At 43.9% G+C, this 19,604-nt stretch overlaps 2 protein-coding genes across 4 annotated transcripts in view; one reads left to right on the forward strand and one right to left on the reverse strand.

Annotated features, from left to right (window-relative positions):
- PPP2R3C (protein phosphatase 2 regulatory subunit B''gamma) overlaps positions 1–15,981 on the reverse strand; it is an 82,118-nt gene extending 66,137 nt beyond the window's left edge. The window contains exon 1 of the mRNA XM_056546296.1: positions 15,708–15,981. The gene's annotated coding sequence lies outside the window, so the exon portion shown is untranslated. The remainder of the gene's footprint in view (positions 1–15,707) is intronic.
- Positions 15,952–19,604, forward strand: part of PRORP (protein only RNase P catalytic subunit) — a 134,200-nt gene continuing 130,547 nt past the window's right edge. For 2 of the 3 annotated variants that reach the window (XM_056546294.1, XM_056546293.1), the window contains exon 1: positions 16,179–17,200. In XM_056546294.1, the coding sequence (XP_056402269.1) occupies positions 16,236–17,200 (965 nt within the window). In that variant the 5' untranslated portion in view covers positions 16,179–16,235. Of the gene's footprint in view, positions 16,085–16,169; positions 17,201–19,604 lie in introns of those variants that run through there. The other variant, XM_056546292.1, reaches the window with a different exon arrangement.

The raw sequence follows: 19,604 nt of genomic DNA on the forward strand, positions 1-19,604 counted from the left end.
ACTCCTCCCCTATTAAAAGTTTGAATCACCCCCCTTTTCCAATAAAAAAAAAAAAAAGTGTAAATAAAAATAAGCATATATGGTATCACCGCGTGCGGAAATGTCCGAATTATAAAAATATATAATTAATTAAACCGCTCGGTCAATGGCGTGCGCGCAAAAAAAATTCCAAAGTCCAAAATAGTGCATTTTAAAAATGAATAAAAAGCGATCAATAAGTCCTATCAATGCAAAAATGGTAGCGTTAAAAACTTCAGATGACGTCGCAAAAAATGAGCCCTCATACTGCCCCATATACGGGAAAAATAAAAAATAAAAGTTATAGGGGTCAGAAGATGACAATTTTAAACGTATTAATTTTCCTGCATGTAGTTATGATTTTTTCCAGAAGTCCGACAAAATCAAACCTATATAAGTAGGGTATCATTTTAACCGTATGGACCTACAGAATAAAGATAAGGTGTCATTTTTACAGAAAAATGTACTACGTAGAAACGGAAGCCCCCAAAAGTTACAAAACTGCGTTTTTTTTTTCAATTTTGTCGCACGATTTTTTTTTCCGTTTCACCGTAGATTTTTGGGCAAAATGACTGACGTCATTACAAAGTAGAATTGGTGGCGCAAAAAATAAGCCATCATATGGATTTTTAGGTGCAAAATTTAAAGAGTTATGATTTTTTAAAGGCAAGGAGCAAAAAATGAAAATGCAAAAACGGAAAAAACCCCGGCCCTTAAGGGGTTAAAGCTTTCTAAAAAAGGATAAAAGTATTGGCAGTGAAAGGAGCAGTGGACATGCTGCCATACTACCACTCCATTCAATTGGGGCACTCAAATACCACTGTTATTTTCCATAGGAACACTAGTATCTGACAACTGCTTCTTTTACCGCAAATGGTAATGAAAGATAACCGTTCCATAGACAGTGAATGCATGCGGACTGCCACTCCATTTGGGGTCTCAGCTGCCTTACCTCCAGTGATTATGCTTTTAACAACTATCCTGTGGATGATTATATATTATATATATTAAATGGAGGAGGAGATGTGAAATGGGCGGTGGGCATAAAATGGGTGGATAGTTTGGGATTTCACCATTTATTTATTATATCGCATATCGAAATTTCAATATTTAGGCCCATAATCACAATTGCACATTTTCCCCATATCGTGCAGCCCTAGTGAGAATGTTTCATCTAGATTTCCAAGGCTCTTGAATGGCATATCTGCTTAGCAGAAGAACAACATGGCTGCCATTATAAACCCAAAATGTTTGTGGGAATAAGTGGGATTAGACACACATGTTGCAGGCACTAACTATCAGAAATTCAGCGGCCGTGACCAGGATTTAGAGTGTACCAGTAGTCAACAAAAACTTTTGAAATAATGTAGATAACATTATATGTATATTTCATATATACACTGGTTATAAAATGAGTATATTTTTGGGTGAAAAAATGCTTTGTCTGCAGCTATTGCATGTGCGTGTCTCTGTGAGGAGTCAAAACACAGGAAGTGAGGGTGGACAAGCAGGGCTCTGTGCAGGCTCCTGGATAGTCAATCATCCTCATGTGTGAGCCCATAGCATGTCACAGGTCCTCAGTTCACAGAGCCCCGCTTGTCCTCAGTGCACAGAGCCCCGCTTGTCCTCCCTCACTTCTTGTATTTGATTTCCTCATAGAAACACAAAGGCAATAGCTGCAGGGGCAAAAATATACATTTTTTTAACCAATGTATATTACAAATATACATATTATGGTATTATCTACATTATATAAAAAGTTTTTGTTGACGACAGGTACACTAAAAAAATTAAAAAAATAATAAAAAAAAAAAAACAGTCCTACGCAAGGCTCTTCTTGTAGTATGCCTTAACTCATCAGCCAGTGAGTGTTTACAGTGTTTAACGTAAAAACCCAATGATGATTGTAAGGTGGTAAAAGTTATCAGCCAATTTCACAAAACTCCTGCTTTAAGTGCAGGGACTGCAAATGCCCGGCGAATGGCTGGACATGACAGCCGATGTGCACTGACTGCAGCGGCCCAGCAGAACTCCACACTACAGCTGCCACCAGGCAGCAGCTCATAAAAAGCATCTGTTTTTACTGAGCATCTGTTTTCTTCATTAAGCAGCCTGGTGGCAGCTGCAGCAACAGCTCCACCATGTGGCTGGTTCAGTGAGCAATCTGGCGAACAGTACCAGCAATGTTTTACATCTCCTTTAAAACAGTCCGACTGCAAGTGTAGGCTCTGCCAAGCCATTGCCTAATTCCAGGTGGCAATATCTTTATATATAAAACTCAATGGCCCACATTTATCATTGCAGTGCAAGTGAAAAATTTTTTTTTTTTTACACCTTTTTTGTGTGTGCTGATAATGTGTAGGAGCACCAAAGTTATTAAAAGGCAAAAGAGCTTTGATAAATTTTGTGCAGGTCACATTTTCAGAAATTTCTGTCTACACATAGTCCAAAAAGCTACACCATGTCTGAGCTGGTGTAGTTTTAGAGACTTTTCAGTGGCTTTGCGCCTTTTTTGCTCCTTTTTACAAAAAGGGGCAATGATAAATCCCTTCCATATCATGTCTATTGCCAAAATCAGTGGATTGCAACTCAAAAATCAGCAGAAATGTGTAAACAAAAAGGGGCAAAAAAAAAAAAGGGGCAAAAAACCCTGCTTACGCCATTTTTGCCACAAAACACAGTCTAAAGACAATGATAAATGTGGGCCAATGTGTGTGTGTGTGTGTGTGTGTGTATGTTCCAGCATCACGTCCAAACGGGTAAAGATATTAACATGGAACTTGGTACACATGTTACTTATATGTCAACAACAAACATAGGATAGGTAATTTAACCCTTACTCACCCCCATTTGCCAGGGGCGGGGTTTATGTTTAAAGTCCCATACAAGTCTATGGGAAATATATGTTACTGCATAATTTCCAAACGGCTGGAGATATTTCGATAATAAACCAATCGCCGTGACTGGTTGGCTTAGACAAGGCGGAATTTCCACATCAGATGATTCTGCTGTGGAAATCCCGATTCTGTAAAATGAATAGACGTCTATTCGGAGTCCGCACTATAATACTTTGCCATCTACGAGATGGCACATTTCCGAGCGGTCCCAGCCGCCAACATGTTCTGCAGAGCTTCACTGTCAGGACAACGTCTGAATGGAAATTTTCTGTGCGGACATTGCCTGTGTGAACATAGCCTAATTGCCAAAGAGAGCAAAACTAATCCCAAAATGTTCTTTATCATATATATATATATATATATATATATATATATATATATATATATATATATTATATATACACACACGAAAGGTTAAAGAAAAAAAAAGGTTAAAAAGTGTTAGTCCTTTAAAAGTAATGAGGGAGAAGTTATAGAGAGGGATCAGGAATGAAATGCAAGGTAATATGCAGCAGGATAAAAGCCCCAAGACATGTCACCTGTCTAACCCAGGAAGAAGTACAGTGCCACCTAAAAAATATTAAAATAGACAAATCACCAGGTCCAGATTCACTCTAAGAGTTAAAGGAGAACTCCGATGCTCTAAATTAATACTATAATGTAGCCTAGACTCCTACCTTTCCAAAGATGCAATTTCCACGCGAATCGGTCCAGCCGTTTGTCCGCTATGCCCATCCGAAAATCCGTCACTTCCGGGTACAGTGCATATGGAGTGTAGCGTAAAAGACTACATCTCCCATAATGCATTAGTCTAATTTCCTGTTCGCTCCTGCCCTCTCCCTGATTTATCAGCCAGCGGCGATAACGATGTGCACATACGCACATCTATAATGTAGATTAGCCAGCGGCGTTTGGTGAGCTAAGCCTATGGCAGCTCAGCAAACCCGAATAAATGAATAGATTAGCGAGGGGGGAGTAGCCGACTCCGGGCTAGGAGGCCGGCAGAGCCCGCACTGACTCATGGGAGGTATGAGTCACCGGGCTAAGATGGCGGCGGAGCAATGAAAAAAAGAAGTTGAGCGTCATCAGAAAACTGAAAAGTACAGAGCTTTCGGTGAGCGACAGAAAGAAGAGGAGGACCAGGATCCTTACCATATGGACAGCGTAAGTACATTATAATGTTATATAGCTTTCTTTAATGCTTTTTTTTCACAGGTAAAATTTTTCACCGGAGTAGTCCTTTAACCCCTTAAGGACTCAGCCCATTTTGGCCTTAAGGACTCAGACAATTTAATTTTTACGTTCTCATTTTTTCCTCCTCGCCTTCTAAAAATCATAACTTTTATATTTTCATCCACAGACTAGTATGAGGGCTTGTTTTTTTGCGCGACCAGTTGTCCTTTGTAATGACATCACTCATTATATCATAAAATGTATGGCGCAACCAAAAAACACTTTTTGTGGGGAAATTAAATCGAAAAACGCAATTTTGCTAATTTTGGAAGGTTTCGTTTTCACGCCGTACAATTTATGGTAAAAATGACGTGTGTTCTTTATTCTGAGGGACAATACGATTAAAATGATACTTTTATATTATTGTTGCGCTTAAAAAAAAAATCACAAACTTTTTAACCAAATTATTACGTTTATAATCCCTTTATTTTGATGACCTCTAACTTTTTTATTTTTCCGTATAAGCGGCGGTATGGGGGCTCATTTTTTGCGCTGTGATCTGTACTTTTTTTTTTGATACCACATTTGCATATAAAAAACTTTTAATACATTTTTTATAATTTTTTTTTAATAAAATGTATTAAAAAAGTAGGAATTTTGGACTTTATTTTTTTTTTCGTTCACGCCGTTCACCGTACGGGATCATTAACATTTTATTTTAATAGTTCGGACATTTACGCACGCGGCGATACCAAATATGTCTATAAAAAATATTTTTTTACGCTTTTTGGGGGTAAAATAGGAAAAAACGGACGCTTTACTTTTTTATTGGGGGAGGGGATTTTTCACTTTTACATTTTTTTTTTTTACACTAGAATAGTCCTCATAGGGGACTATTCATAGCAATACCATGATTGCTAATACTGATCTGTTCTATGTATAGGACATAGAACAGATCAGTGTTATCGGCTATCTTCTGCTCTGGTCTGCTCGATCTCAGACCAGAGCAGGAGACACCGGGAGCCGGAAGCGGGAAGGTGAGGGGACCTCTGTGCGGCGTTCTGAATGATCGGATCCCCGCATCAGCGCTGCGGGCGATCCGATCATTCATTCAAATCGCGCACTGCCGCACTACCTGAGGGGTTAATGGCGGACGCCCGCGAGATCGCGGCCGTCGGCCACCCCGCACTACCTGAGGGGTTAATGGCGGACGCCCGCGAGATCGCGGGCGTCGGCCATTGCCGGCGGGTCCCTGGCTGCGATCAGCAGCCGGGATCAGCCGTGCATGACACGGGCATCGCTCCGATGCCCGCGGTTATGCACAGGACGTAAATGTACGTCCTGGTGCGTTAAGTACCACCTCACCAGGACGTACATTTACGTCCTGCGTCCTTAACCCCTTAAGGACCGAGCCCTTTTTCACCTTAAGGACCGGAGCGTTTTTTGCAATTCTGACCACTGTCACTTTAAACATTAATAACTCTGGAATGCTTTTAGTTATCATTCTGATTCCGAGATTGTTTTTTCGTGACATATTCTACTTTAACTTAGTGGTAAAATTTTATGGTAACTTGCATCCTTTCTTGGTGAAAAATCACCAAATTTGATGAAAAAAATGAAAATTTTGCATTTTTCTAACTTTGAAGCTCTCTGCTTGTAAGGAAAATGGATATTCAAAATATATTTTTTTGGGGTTCACATATACAATATGTCTACTTTATGTTTGCATCATAAAATTTATGAGTTTTTACTTTTGGAAGACACCAGAGGGCTTCAAAGTTCAGCAGCAATTTTGAAATTTTTCACAAAATTTTCAAACTCGCTATTTTTCATGGACCAGTTCACGTTTGAAGTGGATTTGAAGGGCCTTCATATTAGAAATGCCCCATAAAAGACCCCATTATAAAAACTACACCCCCCAAAGTATTCAAAATGACATTCAGTAAGTGTATTAACCCTTTAGGTGTTTCACAGGAATAGCAGCAAAGTGAAGGAGAAAATTCAAAATCTTAATTTTTTACACTCGCATTTTCTTGTAGACCCAATTTTTGAATTTTTGAAAGGGGTAAAAAAGGAGAAAATTTTTACTTGTATTTGAAACCCAATTTCTCTTGAGTAAGCACATACCTCATATGTCTATGTTAATTGTTCAGCGGGCGCAGTAGAGGGCTCAGAAGGGAAGGAGCGTCAAATGGTTTTTGGGGGGCATGTCACCTTTAGGAAGCCCCTATGGTGCCAGAACAGCAAAAAAACACACATGGCATACCATTTTGGAAACTAGACTCCTCAGGGAACGTAACAAGGGGTAAAGTGAACCTTAATACCCCACAGGTGTTTCACGACTTTAGCATATGTAAAAAAAATTATTTTTTTTTACCTAAAATGCTTGGTTTCCCAAAAATTTTAAATTTTTTAAAAGTGTAATAGCAGAAAATACCCCCCAAAATTTGAAACCCAATTTCTCCCGATTCAGAAAACACCCCATATGGGGGTGAAAATTGCTCTGCTGGCGCACTACAGGTCTCAGAAGAGAAGGAGTCACATTTGGCTTTTTGAAAGCAAATTTTGCTCTGGGGGCATGTCGCATTTAGGAAGCCCCTATGGTGCCAGAACAGCAAAAAAAAAAACACACATGGCATACCATTTTGGAAACTAGACCCCTCGGGGAACGTAACAAGGGGTAATGTGAACCTTAATACCCTACAGGTGTTTCACGACTTTTGCATATGTGAACATTTTTTATTTTTTTTAACCTAAAATGCTTGGTTTCCCAAAATTTTTACATTTTTAAAAAGGGTAATAGCAGAAAACACCCCCCAAAATTTGAAGCCCAATTTCTCCCGATTCAGAAAACACCCCATATGGGGGTGAAAAGTGCTCTGCTGGCGCACTACAGGTCTCAGAAGAGAAGGAGTCACGTTTGGCTTTTTGAAAGCAAATTTTGCTCTGGGGGCATGCCGCATTTAGGAAGCCCCTAAACACATGGCATACCATTTTGGAAACTAGACCCCTCGGGGAACGTAACAAGGGGTTAAGTGAACCTTTATACCCCACAGGTGTTTTATGACTTTTGTATATGTAAAAAAAAAAATTTTTTTTTACCTAAAATGCTTGGTTTCCCAAAAATTTTAAATTTTTTAAAAGTGTAATAGCAGAAAATACCCCCCAAAATTTGAAACCCAATTTCTCCCGATTCAGAAAACACCCCATATGGGGGTGAAAATTGCTCTGCTGGCGCACTACAGGTCTCAGAAGAGAAGGAGTCACATTTGGCTTTTTGAAAGCAAATTTTGCTCTGGGGGCATGTCGCATTTAGGAAGCCCCTATGGTGCCAGAACAGCAAAAAAAAAAACACACATGGCATACCATTTTGGAAACTAGACCCCTCGGGGAACGTAACAAGGGGTAATGTGAACCTTAATACCCTACAGGTGTTTCACGACTTTTGCATATGTGAACATTTTTTATTTTTTTTAACCTAAAATGCTTGGTTTCCCAAAATTTTTACATTTTTAAAAAGGGTAATAGCAGAAAACACCCCCCAAAATTTGAAGCCCAATTTCTCCCGATTCAGAAAACACCCCATATGGGGGTGAAAAGTGCTCTGCTGGCGCACTACAGGTCTCAGAAGAGAAGGAGTCACGTTTGGCTTTTTGAAAGCAAATTTTGCTCTGGGGGCATGCCGCATTTAGGAAGCCCCTAAACACATGGCATACCATTTTGGAAACTAGACCCCTCGGGGAACGTAACAAGGGGTTAAGTGAACCTTTATACCCCACAGGTGTTTTATGACTTTTGTATATGTAAAAAAAAAAATTTTTTTTTACCTAAAATGCTTGTTTTCCCAAAAATTTTACATTTTTAAAAAGGGTAATAGCAAAAAATACCCCACAAAATTTGAAGCCCAATTTCTCCCGAGTACGGCGATACCCCATATGTGGCCCTAAACTGTTGCCTTGAAATACGACAGGGCTCCAAAGTGAGAGTGCCATGCGCATTTGAGGCCTAAATTAGGGATTGCATAGGGGTGGACATAGGGGTATTCTACGCCAGTGATTCCCAAACAGGGGGCCTCCAGCTGTTGTAAAACTCCCAGCATGCCTGGATAGTCAGTGGCTATCTGGCAATACTGGGAGTAGTTGTTTTGCAACAGCTGGAGGCTCCGTTCTGGAAACAGTGGCGTACCAGACGTTTTTCATTTTTATTGGGGAGGGGAGGGGGGCTGTGTAGGGGTATGTGTATATGTAGTGTTTTTTACTTTTTATTTTATTTTGTGGTAGTGTAGTGTAGTGTTTTTAGGGTACAGTCACACGAGCGGGGGTTCACAGTAGTTTCTCGCTGGCAGTTTGAGCTGCGGCAGAAAATTTGACGCAGCTCATACTTGCAGCCGGATACTTACTGTAATCCTCCGCCCATGTGAGTGTACCCTGTACGTTCACATTGGGGGGGGGGGAGAAACATCCAGCTGTTGCAAAACTACAACTCCAAGCATGTACGGTCTATCAGTGCATGCTGGGAGTTGTAGTTTTGCAACAGCTGGAGACACACAGGTTGTGAAACACCGAGTTTGGTAACAAACTCAGTGTTTTGCAACCAGTGTGCCTTCAGCTGTTGCAAAAGCTACAACCCCCAGCATGTACGGACAGCGGAAGGGCATGCTGGGTCTTGTAGTTATGCAACAGCCGGAGGCATACTACATTGGCTGGGAATGCTGGGGATTGTAGTTATGCAACAGCTGGAGACACACTGGTTTACTACTTAACTCAGTGTGCCTTCAGCTGTTGCAAAACTACAACTCTCAGCAGTCACTGACAGCCAACGGGCATGCTGGAAGTTGTAGTTATGCAACCACCAGATGCACCACTACAACTCCCAGCATGCACTTTAGCTGATTGTGCAAGCTGGGAGTTGTAGTTACACAACAGCTGAAGGTACACTTTTCCATAGAAAGAATGTGCCTCCAGCTGTTGCAAAACTACAATTCCCAGCATGCCCATAAGGGCATGCTGGGAGTTGTGGTGGTCTGCCTCCTGCTGTTGCATAACTACAGCTCCCAGCATGCCCTTGTTGCATGCTGGGAGCTGTTGCTAAGCAACAGCAGGAGGCTGTCACTCACCTCCAACGATCCTCGCTGCACCAGGTCAGTCCCTCATCGTCTCCGCCGCCGCCGCTGCTCCTGGGGCCCCGATCCCAACAGGGACGCCGGGGATCGGGGTCCCCAGCACCGGGGGTCGTCTTCCCGCACCCGCTCACGTCCTCCGAAAGAGGGGCGGAGCGGGTTGCGGGAGTGACACCAGCAGCAGGCGCCCTGATTGGTCGGCCGGTAATCCGGCCGACGAATCAGGGCGATTGTGAGGTGGCACCAGTGCCACCTCACCCCTGCTGGCCATGGCTGTTCGGGACCGTCTCTAACGGCCCCGATCAGCCAGTAATTCCGGGTCATCGGGTCACTGGAGACCCGATTGACCCGGAATCTGCCGCAGATCGCTGGACTGAATTGTCCAGCGATCTGCGGCAATCGCCGACATGGGGGGACATAATGACCCCCCTGGGCGATATGCCGGGATGCCTGCTGAACGATTTCAGCAGGCATCCGGCTCCCCTCCGGCTAGCGGTGGGGGCCGGAAATGCTCAGGGCGTATCCATACGCCCTCGGTCCTTAAGGACTTGGAAACGGGGGTGTATGGATACGCCCTATGTCCTTAAGGGGTTAAGGGGTTAAAGGGGTACTCCAGTGAAAAACTTTTTTTTTCAAAAACAACTGGTGCCAGAAAGTAAAAACTCATTTTTTAAAATTACTTCCATAAAAAAAAAAAAAAAATCTTAATTTCAGTACTTATGAGCTGCTGTATGCTCCACAGTAAATTGTATGTTTTTTTTTAGTCTGACCACAGTGCTCTCTGCTGCCACTCTGTCCATGTCAAAACTGTCCAGAGCAGGAGAGGTTTTCTATGGGGGATTGAGTACCCCTTTAAGTAATGGGATAGACAGACCCTTGTTTTTAATATTCAAGGTCTCTATAGTGACAGAGTCTGTTCCCCAGGATTGGAGCATAGCAAATGTGGTGCCAATATTCAAAAAAGGGACAAAAAGTGACCCTGAGAATTATAGGCCTGTTATTTTAACCTCCCTTATACGTAAACTTTTTGCGAGAGATACTATTTTGAAGTATCTTAATTTATATAAACATATGATGCTTTAACAGCAGGGGTTTATGAAGGGAGCAGTTCTGTCTAACTTAATCAGCTTTTATTTGGAGTTGAGCTCAAGTTTAGACCAGGGTGAATCGCCATCTGGAGAGAAAAAAAAAAAAGGGTTTAGCCTAAAGGGGCAACAATCCTTCTTTACCATAAGAACTGTGAATTTATAAACTGTGAACATACCCGTTCCCTTCACCTCCTTGGTTGAGCTCGATGGACGCATGTCTTTTTTTCCAACCGTACTATGTAACTATGTTGTATATCTTTATTTTTCTAAAGCATTAGAAACTGTGCCACATAAAAGGTTGGGAATGCTTGAACTGGGGGAAAATGTGTTTATGTAACTAGCTCAATCATGGGAAACAGCTTGGTTATTAATTGTACATACTCTAATTGTGTGACTGTTACTAGTGGGGTACCACAAGGGTCAGTTGTGGGTCCTATTCTTTTTACTATATTTATTAATGACCTTGTAGAGGGATTGTATAGTAAAGTATAAATCTGTGCAGATGATACTAAGCTCTGTAAAGTGGTTAACACGTTAGAGGACAGTGCACGGTTACAATGGATTTGGAATAGGTTCGAGGCCTGGGCTGGGAAGTGGCAGATGAGGGGCAACATGGATAAATGTTAAGTTATGAACTTGGGAATATGTATTAAAGGAGTATTGGGGTCTGAATTTTTAAGCTTCTATTGTGCCCTGCTGCAAAAAGTAACAAAAAAACAAACATTAACTCACCTTCCGCCGTTCCCTCGTTTGGCCCTCCGATCCCCGTCTCCTTCCGTGTGACTGGATCGTCACACTGCGGTCGGCGTATCTTCGGCCGCAGCAGTCCCGGCTTGGCCGGTGATAGGCTGAGCACAGTATCATGTAACGAGCCCAGGTAGAAGGGAGAAAGCGGGGCCCAGGCTCCTAACATGATACTGCGCTCAGCCCATCACCGGGCGATGCGGGACATTGCTGCGGTCATCGATATGCTGACCGCAGTGTGCAGATCTGGTGACACGGAAGTAGGAAGGAGACCGGAACCAGAGTACCGACGATAACGGCACGACGGGGGAACGGCAGAAGATAAGTAAATGTTTGTTTTATTACTTTTCTTGCAGTTGGGCACAATAAGAGCTTAAAAAAAGTTCGGGCACAATACTTCTTTAAATTTGGGCAGACTTACATGGAAAAGAACTTAAGTACTTTAGTTCCGAACGCTATGTGCACGCTGCGAGGGTTGGCCACACCCCCTCGAGACGTCAGGCCACAGTCCCTCAAAAGCAAGTCTATGGGAGGGAGCGTGCCGGCCATCAAGCCCCCTCTTGTAGACTTACATTGAGGGGGCATGGCCTATCCCCACAGTGCGCACACAGCGTTTGGAACTAAATATTCTGAACAGTGGCCAAAGGAGTACCCCTTTAACAGTAAACTTACCTGTAGCGACCAGTGTTAGGCAGCTGCTGCCAAGGCAAATAAAATCATGAGGTGCATCAATAGGGGCATAGATGCCTACGACAAGAAAATTATTCTACCATTGTACAAATCACTAGTCAGATCATATATGGAATACTGTGTACAGTACTGAAAGATATAGTGGAGCTGGAGAGGGTTCAAAGACGAGCAACACAGGCAGTGGGAGGACTTGAGTACCCCAAAACGTTATCAGAATTAGGGTAATTTTTAAGAAAAAATATGGTTTAAGGGCGACCTAATAACTACATATAAATATATCTGAGATCAGTACAGAGATCTCTTTCATGATCTATTTATACCCAGGACTTTACCTATTACAAGGGGGCATCCTCTACGGCTAGAAGAAATAAAGTTTCTACAGCAGCACAGATGGGGGTTCTTTACTGTAACAGAAGTGAGACTATGGAACTCTCTGCAGAGGAAGTGGTCATGATGAACTCAATAAAAAACTAAAAATTCGAAAAGAAGCCTGGACGTATTTGTGGAGAGTAATAATATTGGATACTAGATATATAGGGACAGAATGTGGATCCAGGCATTTATTTCAATTTCTATATTTGGAGCTGGGAATTTTTTTTATTTCTCCTTGGTATGGCGAGTTGTTTCTCCTACTTATCTGGCATGTTTCCGCCTGTAAATATTTTTCCGTAAATAATTTTTTTTTTATAAATCAAAAGTTTAAAAGGGAACCAATCAGCAGATTATATATATATATATATATATATATATATATACACACACACACACACACACACACCAAAATCGTTATAAAGTCCCGTCCCCCCCGGCCGTCCCTCAAGTAGTCCCCAGATGGCTTGAATGACTGCTCACGTCACCGCTCTGCTCCGTCTGCTTAGGACGCAGAGCGATGACGCGAGCCGTCATTCAAGCCTGCTAAAATCTGCTGATTGGTTCCCTTGGTTTAGATCAAGTAAAATGTGATCAAAACGTTTGATCAATACCGCAATTGTACCAATAAATACTACAGATCACAGCTAGAGATGAGCGAACTTACAGTAAATTCGATGCGTCACGAACTTCTCAGCGCGGTAATTGATGACTTATCCTGCATCAATTAGTTCAGCTTTTAGGTGCTCCTGTGGGCTGGAAAAGGTGGATACAGTCCTAGGAGACTCTTTCCTAGGACTGTATCCATCTTTTCCAGCCCTCCGGAGCACCTGAAAGCTGAATTAATTTATGCAGGATAAGTCATCAACTGCCGAGCCAAGAAGTTCGTGACGAATCGAATTTACTGTAAGTTCGCTCATCTCTAATCACAGCACAAAAAATTAGCTTGGAACATAAAAATAATTTTATAGAGGTCAAAAAATATTTAAAAAAATTCTAAAAAGTTTAGAATTTTTTTTCAATTTGAAAAAAGTGTGAAGCAAACAATACAAATTGTTTTAATCATGCCTACCTAAAGTATCAAGATTACATGTTAGTTTGACCGCACTGTGAATGGCATAAAATGGACCCCCTGTCATGACCGGGGGTGGACAGGGATAGCGAGCCCTAAGCTGTCCTAAGAAACACTCTCCCTGCCTACTTGCCCATCCACCCTAAATGGCGGATCAACAACTTGAAGCCGATACCTCCCTGCACTAAAGTGCATTGGGTGCAAAGGTACAAATAATACAATACAAAGTGAGGGACAGGTGGGAAACGTAATGGGAAAACAACCAGATAAACAAGGCAGGATATAAATATACAAACAGGGCAGGAAATAGCGTACTAACATACAGTTCAGAAACCGGAATCAAGATAAACGGCAGATATGAATAAATCAACAAGACTAGATATGGAATAAGTATAAAGCAGAAACCAGGAGATGCAGGGGATGAACAGATTAATTGAATGTCAAATATTAAACAGGTCAAACATAGAACACAGTTCACACTGGACCCAGAACAAAGAAACAAACAAGACACCCCACACCAAACATGGAGGGACATCAATACCAAAGACAAAATAGACTCCTAGCCCACGGGCACACTCCCCCGTGTGATCAGGACACTGGCCTAAAACGCAAACAGAAATATAATTCACGGAACACTAGACTGAGAACGGATCAAGATAACAAATAGGAATATAACAAAACCAAACTCCATTACATGGAGGAATACGGGTCAGGACTCTAAACAGGAATACTAAATATCAAGCTTGGGTACAAACAAGACTTACAGTGTGAACACAGACTAAAATATTACAAGGTACTAAAAGCCGACAGATTTACTTAAAACCAAGCAAACTAAAATCGATTTCATAACAGGAATCAAACCATGGTTAAAACTCAGATATTAACAGACAGACTAAAACACAGTCAAAGTCAGAATAAGAACTAATCAACCAGCTCAGAGTTCGGGTTACAGAACCCCACCTGAGTTCCCATTTGCTAATAGCATTAAAGGAGTATGCCGCCCCAAGACATCTTATCCCCTATCCAAAGGATAGGGGATAAGATGTCAAATTGTCGGGGTCCCGCTGCTGGGGACCCCCGGGATCTCCGCTGCAGCACCCCGCTATCATTACTGCACAGAGCACGCTCGCTCTGTGCGTAATGACTGGCGATACAGGGATGGTTCATTGTGACGTCACGGCTCTGCCCCTTCGTGATGTCACGGCCCGCCCCTTAATGCAAGTCTATGGGAGGGGGCGTGATGGCCGCCAATGGAAACCTCAAGGCCACTGGATATGCGAAATTGCTACATGATGGCGTTTCCCTCTTTATGCACTGAAGCTGGCACGTTCCCTGAGTTTTTCCAGCAAGATGGTGACCACCACATTATGGGTGTCAGGTCCGAACATTCCTAGATGAACAGTTTCCTGGAAAGTGGATTGGTCGTCGTGGGCAAGTTGAATGGCCCCCAAGGTCTCCCGATCTGACCCCCTTAGACTTTTATCTTTGGGGTCATCTGAAGGCAATTGTCTATGCTGTGAAGATACAAGATGTGCAGCACCTGAAACTATGGATACTGGAAGCCTGTGCTAGCATTTCTCCTGCGGTGTTGCTATCAGTGTGTGAAGAGTGGGAAAAGAGGGTTGCATTGACAATACAACACAATGGGCAGCACATTGCACACATTTTATAAGAGGGCAGAAACTTGTAAAATAACTCATGAAAGAATAAAGTTACGTTAAAACCAAACACACAGGTCGGCGATCGCCAACCTATAGACACAGGTCGGCGATCGCCAACCTATAGACACAGGTCGGCGATCGCCAACCTATAGACACAGGTCGGCGATCGCCAACCTATAGACACAGGTCGGCGATCGCCAACCTATAGACACAGGTCGGCGATCGCCAACCTATAGACACAGGTCGGCGATCGCCAACCTATAGACACAGGTCGGCGATCGCCAACCTATAGACACAGGTCGGCGATCGCCAACCTATAGACACAGGTCGGCGATCGCCAACCTATAGACACAGGTCGGCGATCGCCAACCTATAGACACAGGTCGGCGATCGCCAACCTATAGACACAGGTCGGCGATCGCCAACCTATAGACACAGGTCGGCGATCGCCAACCTATAGACACAGGTCGGAGATCGCCAACCTATAGACACAGGTCGGAGATCGCCAACCTATAGACACAGGTCAGCGATCGCTAACCTATAGACAGGTCGGAGATCGCCAACCTATAGACACAGGTCGGCGATCGCTAACCTATAGACAGGTCGGCGATCGCCAACCTATAGACACAGGTCGGCGATCGCCAACCTACAGACACAGGTCGGAGATCGCCAACCTATAGACAGGTCGGAGATCGCTAATCTATAGATAAAAAGCAATCGGATTGATTGATTGCGATGGGCAAATGGTCCTCTGCACAAGGTGTAATAAATCTCCTCCAATGTTCATTTACATTCCGGCACCTGAAGGCTGTTGGCGTCTCCCAGCAGAGCTCTATGCAGTCATGTCGTGCACATAACACAGTGATAAATACATACCTAGATGAGATATCCTGCACAATTCTCTCCCACATCCCCCTCTGCTCTGTAATCGTTTCCACAGCACAACACGACTTTCCTCACCGCGTCACTTCCTCGCACTTTGTTTCTCCCGGCAGTTACTATGGTCTCCATGGCAGTTTTATACGACGTCTCTAACTCCGCACGTAAACTGTAGGCAAAAAGACATTTTTCTGCAGACCTCTTTCATGTACAGCGCCGAATGATCTATGCAAAAATGGCGCCCGTTTCTAGAGACGACGGTTAATAGATGAAGCCCTCTAGCGATACTTGAATTCTCGTGTTTTGATTGGTTTGTGGTGAATCCGGAAGTGTTTACGAGTTGACACCGACATGTGGTCACTAGAAGAGGAGCAGTGAGTCTAATGTGTTTGTTGTAGGAACTTCCCCGATCTATTTTCTTCATGTCTCATGATGATTCGTTCCATCTTATTTCTATAGCTACTGCTAAATCTTCTTGTGGAAGAACATTCAAAGCCTGGAGGAATATCCGTGCTAGCCAGCAGCATGTTATCCCTCCTGATATGCAGGTCATGGTATAGGACAGTATGTGCCCTCAAAGTGCCGCTACATCAGGTCACTTCTGCTTTCATGCCCTATATAAACGCAGGGCCAGTGTACAACCCTGTTCAGACCATAAGTGCTACATGTAGTGCAAATGCTCATGCAAACAAACCTGGATCCTACAGTAAATATCCAAGGCAGCCTGAAGGAAAGGAATACATGAGAGGCTCATCTGTATTTAATGCAGGAGCTGCCAAAACACGGTCTGACAAGAATAAGGCATTGACAGGAGCCAAGCCCTCTGCCACACGTTTAACAGACAACAAAATAGCTTTGCCTTCTGAGCCATTGAGTGTGGATGGGTGGCACAGCCTAAAATTGGAACATGAAGGTTATGGAAGCTTTGAGGATTACGCGATGGGCCTGATGATTAAAAAGAACACTGATATAGACATTGCTAAGTCTTTGCTGTCTTATGTGGCTGTAAAGGAGGGGGATGTTACTTACAAATTACTCCTAAAATATCTAGTGTTATGTGTCCAACAGAAACAGAACAAAGAGATTTATGATGTGTGTGATATTATGAAAATTAAGTTTGATACTTTGGATACTGGGGCCCACAGCCTCCTTATCAAAGGTCTAAGTGAAACTGATCGCTGGAGGGAAGCAATAGCCTCTTTAGAAAGTATCAAGAAAGCCGACACACCTTCAGCCAGGAATTATGGAGAGTGTATAAAAGGAGCTATCGTGCACCGCGAGGACAAGCTGGCCTGGACACTCTATGATGAAATTCTACATAGAGACTTCATACCCCCTGAAGATGCCATTCAGAGTCTTTTTAATGCTGATCAGGACTTACAGGATGAGGATTTTAGGAGGAAGCTTCTTGGTATCCTCACATATTTCAGAGAAAATCAAATCTACCCTGGACAACCTCTGATGAAAACTATAAAGTCCTGGTTTGAAAGGTAATCTTGGGTAAAGCTTCATTGTTGTATGTATATCCAGGGCTGTGGAGTGTTCCGACTCCACAGTTTTTTGTACTTCCGACTCCAACTCCTCTGTATTACCGTATATACTCGAGTATAAGCCGACCCGAGTATAAGCCGAGACCCCTAATTTCAACCCAAAATCCCAGGAAAAGTTATTGACTCGAGTATAAGCCTAGGGTGGGAAATACATCATCCCCCCTGTCATCATCCAGACCCGTCATTAACATCCTCATCATCATCCCCTTTTCATCATCCCACACATCCCCCCTTCATCATCCCCTTATCATCCCACACATCCCCCCTTCATCATCCCCTTGTAATCATCCCACACATCCCCCCTTCATCATCCCCTTGTCATCATCCCACACATCCCCCCTTCATCATCCCCTTGTCATCATCCCACACATCCCCCCTTCATCATCCCACCCCCCCTTCATCATCCTCTTGTCATCATCCCACACCCCCCCCCCTTCATCATCCTCTTCTCATCATTCGCCCTCAGTGGTCTTCAACCTGCGGACCTCCAGAGGTTTCAAAACTACAACTCCCAGCAAGCCCGGGCAGCCATCGGCTGTCCGGGCTTGCTGGGAGTTGTAGTTTTGAAACCTCCGGAGGTCCGCAGGTTGAAGACCACTGCGGCCTTCGACATCATCCAGCCCCCTCTCACCCCCTTTAGTTTTGAGTACTCACCTCCGCTCGGCGCTGGTCCGGTCCTGCAGGGCTGTCCGGAGAGGAGGTGGTCCGGTGGCATAGTGGTTCCGGGCTGCTATCTTCACTGGGGGCGCCTCTTCTCCGCGCTTCCGGCCCGGAATAGAGGCGTTGCCTTGACAATGACGCAGAAGTACGTTGGCAATGAATGCACCTCTGCGTCGTTGTCAAGGCAACGTGACTATTCTGAGGCCGGGCCCGAAGCGCTTAGAAGAGGCCTTCCCGGTGAAGATAGCAGCCCGGAACCACTATGCCACCGGACCACCTCCTCTCCGGACAGCCCTGCAGGACCGGACCAGCGCCGAGCGGAGGTGAGTACTCAGAACTAAAGGGGGGTAAGAGGGGGCTGGATGATGTCGAAGGCCGCAGTGGTCTTCAACCTGCGGACCTCCGGAGGTTTCAAAACTACAACTCCCAGCAAGCCCGGACAGCCGATGGCTGCCCGGGCTTGCTGGGAGTTGTAGTTTTGAAGCCTCTGGAGGTCCGCAGGTTGAAGACCACTGCGGGTGGGGGAGTTCACTCGAGTATAAGCCGAGGGGGGTGGGGGAGTTCACTCGAGTATAAGCCGAAAAATCATGCTGAAAAACTCGGCTTATACTCGAGTATATACGGTAATATGCGAATGTATTTATAAACACTTACAGTTGAATCCAAGAAGCTGTTCCACCAAGTTTTTCTAAGCTCTTCTAGCAGAGAGAGGTAGTTGGGCAGAAGCTGCTGCCTTCTCCTTTTTGTGTGCTGATCGGCTGCTGAAGATAGGGCAGTGGTAGGATCCAGGAAGGGGCATTTATTATAAAACATGATTTCCCTAGTAGAATCCCATAGTCCTGTTTAAAGTTTAAACGGGTACTCCGCCCCTAGACCTCTTATCCCCTCCCCAAAGAATAGGGGATAAGATGTCAGATCGCCGGGGTCCTGTTGCTGGGGACCCCCGGGATCGCCGCTGCGGCACCCTGCTATAATTACTGCACAGAGCGAGTTCGCTCTGTGCATAATGACGGGCGATACAGGGGACGGAGCAGCGTGACTTCATGGCTCTCCCCTCGTGACATCACGGCTCGCCCCCTTAATGCAAGTCTATGGCAGGGGGCGTGACGACCACCACGCCCCCTTCCCTGTAACAGCGGAACACAACACTATGGTAAGTATAAGTATTGCCGCTCCTAATTGTGCGTTGCGTGCCATATAGTGAAGCACACGAAAAGTATGCTTCTTCACGGTCACTTAACGTGTTTGTTTTGCGGTTACGTGAGGCACTGCATGCATTGGTCTTTATTCTTACAGTAGAGAAGTCATTAATTATAACTGTTTGTGAATTGGGACATTTAAACTTGCTTTTTTTTTTTTTATTCCAATCTAAATTTAGTAGGAGTCGTAGTCGGTGCATTGTTTGCCGACTCCGACTCCAGGTACCCAAAATTTAGTCCGACTCCTCGACTCCGACTCCACAGCCCTGTGTATATCCTACTAATATTGTAAGAAGTGGGGTTATGATTTATAATCTCTCGTTCCTGACAGTGGTGGTAAGTGATAATAACTAGGAGGGAGTAAGAGTAAAGACGGGCTATGTCCTGTAAGATTTGTGGACTCACTTCCAGTGATGCTATGTCAGCTGTTATTGGTTATGTGCATGCACACACCCCATCTGTGCAAGCAAAAGCGATGGCAGCGA

Source organism: Hyla sarda, chromosome 11, assembly GCF_029499605.1.
Source record: "Hyla sarda isolate aHylSar1 chromosome 11, aHylSar1.hap1, whole genome shotgun sequence".
Lineage (NCBI taxonomy): Eukaryota > Metazoa > Chordata > Amphibia > Anura > Hylidae > Hyla > Hyla sarda.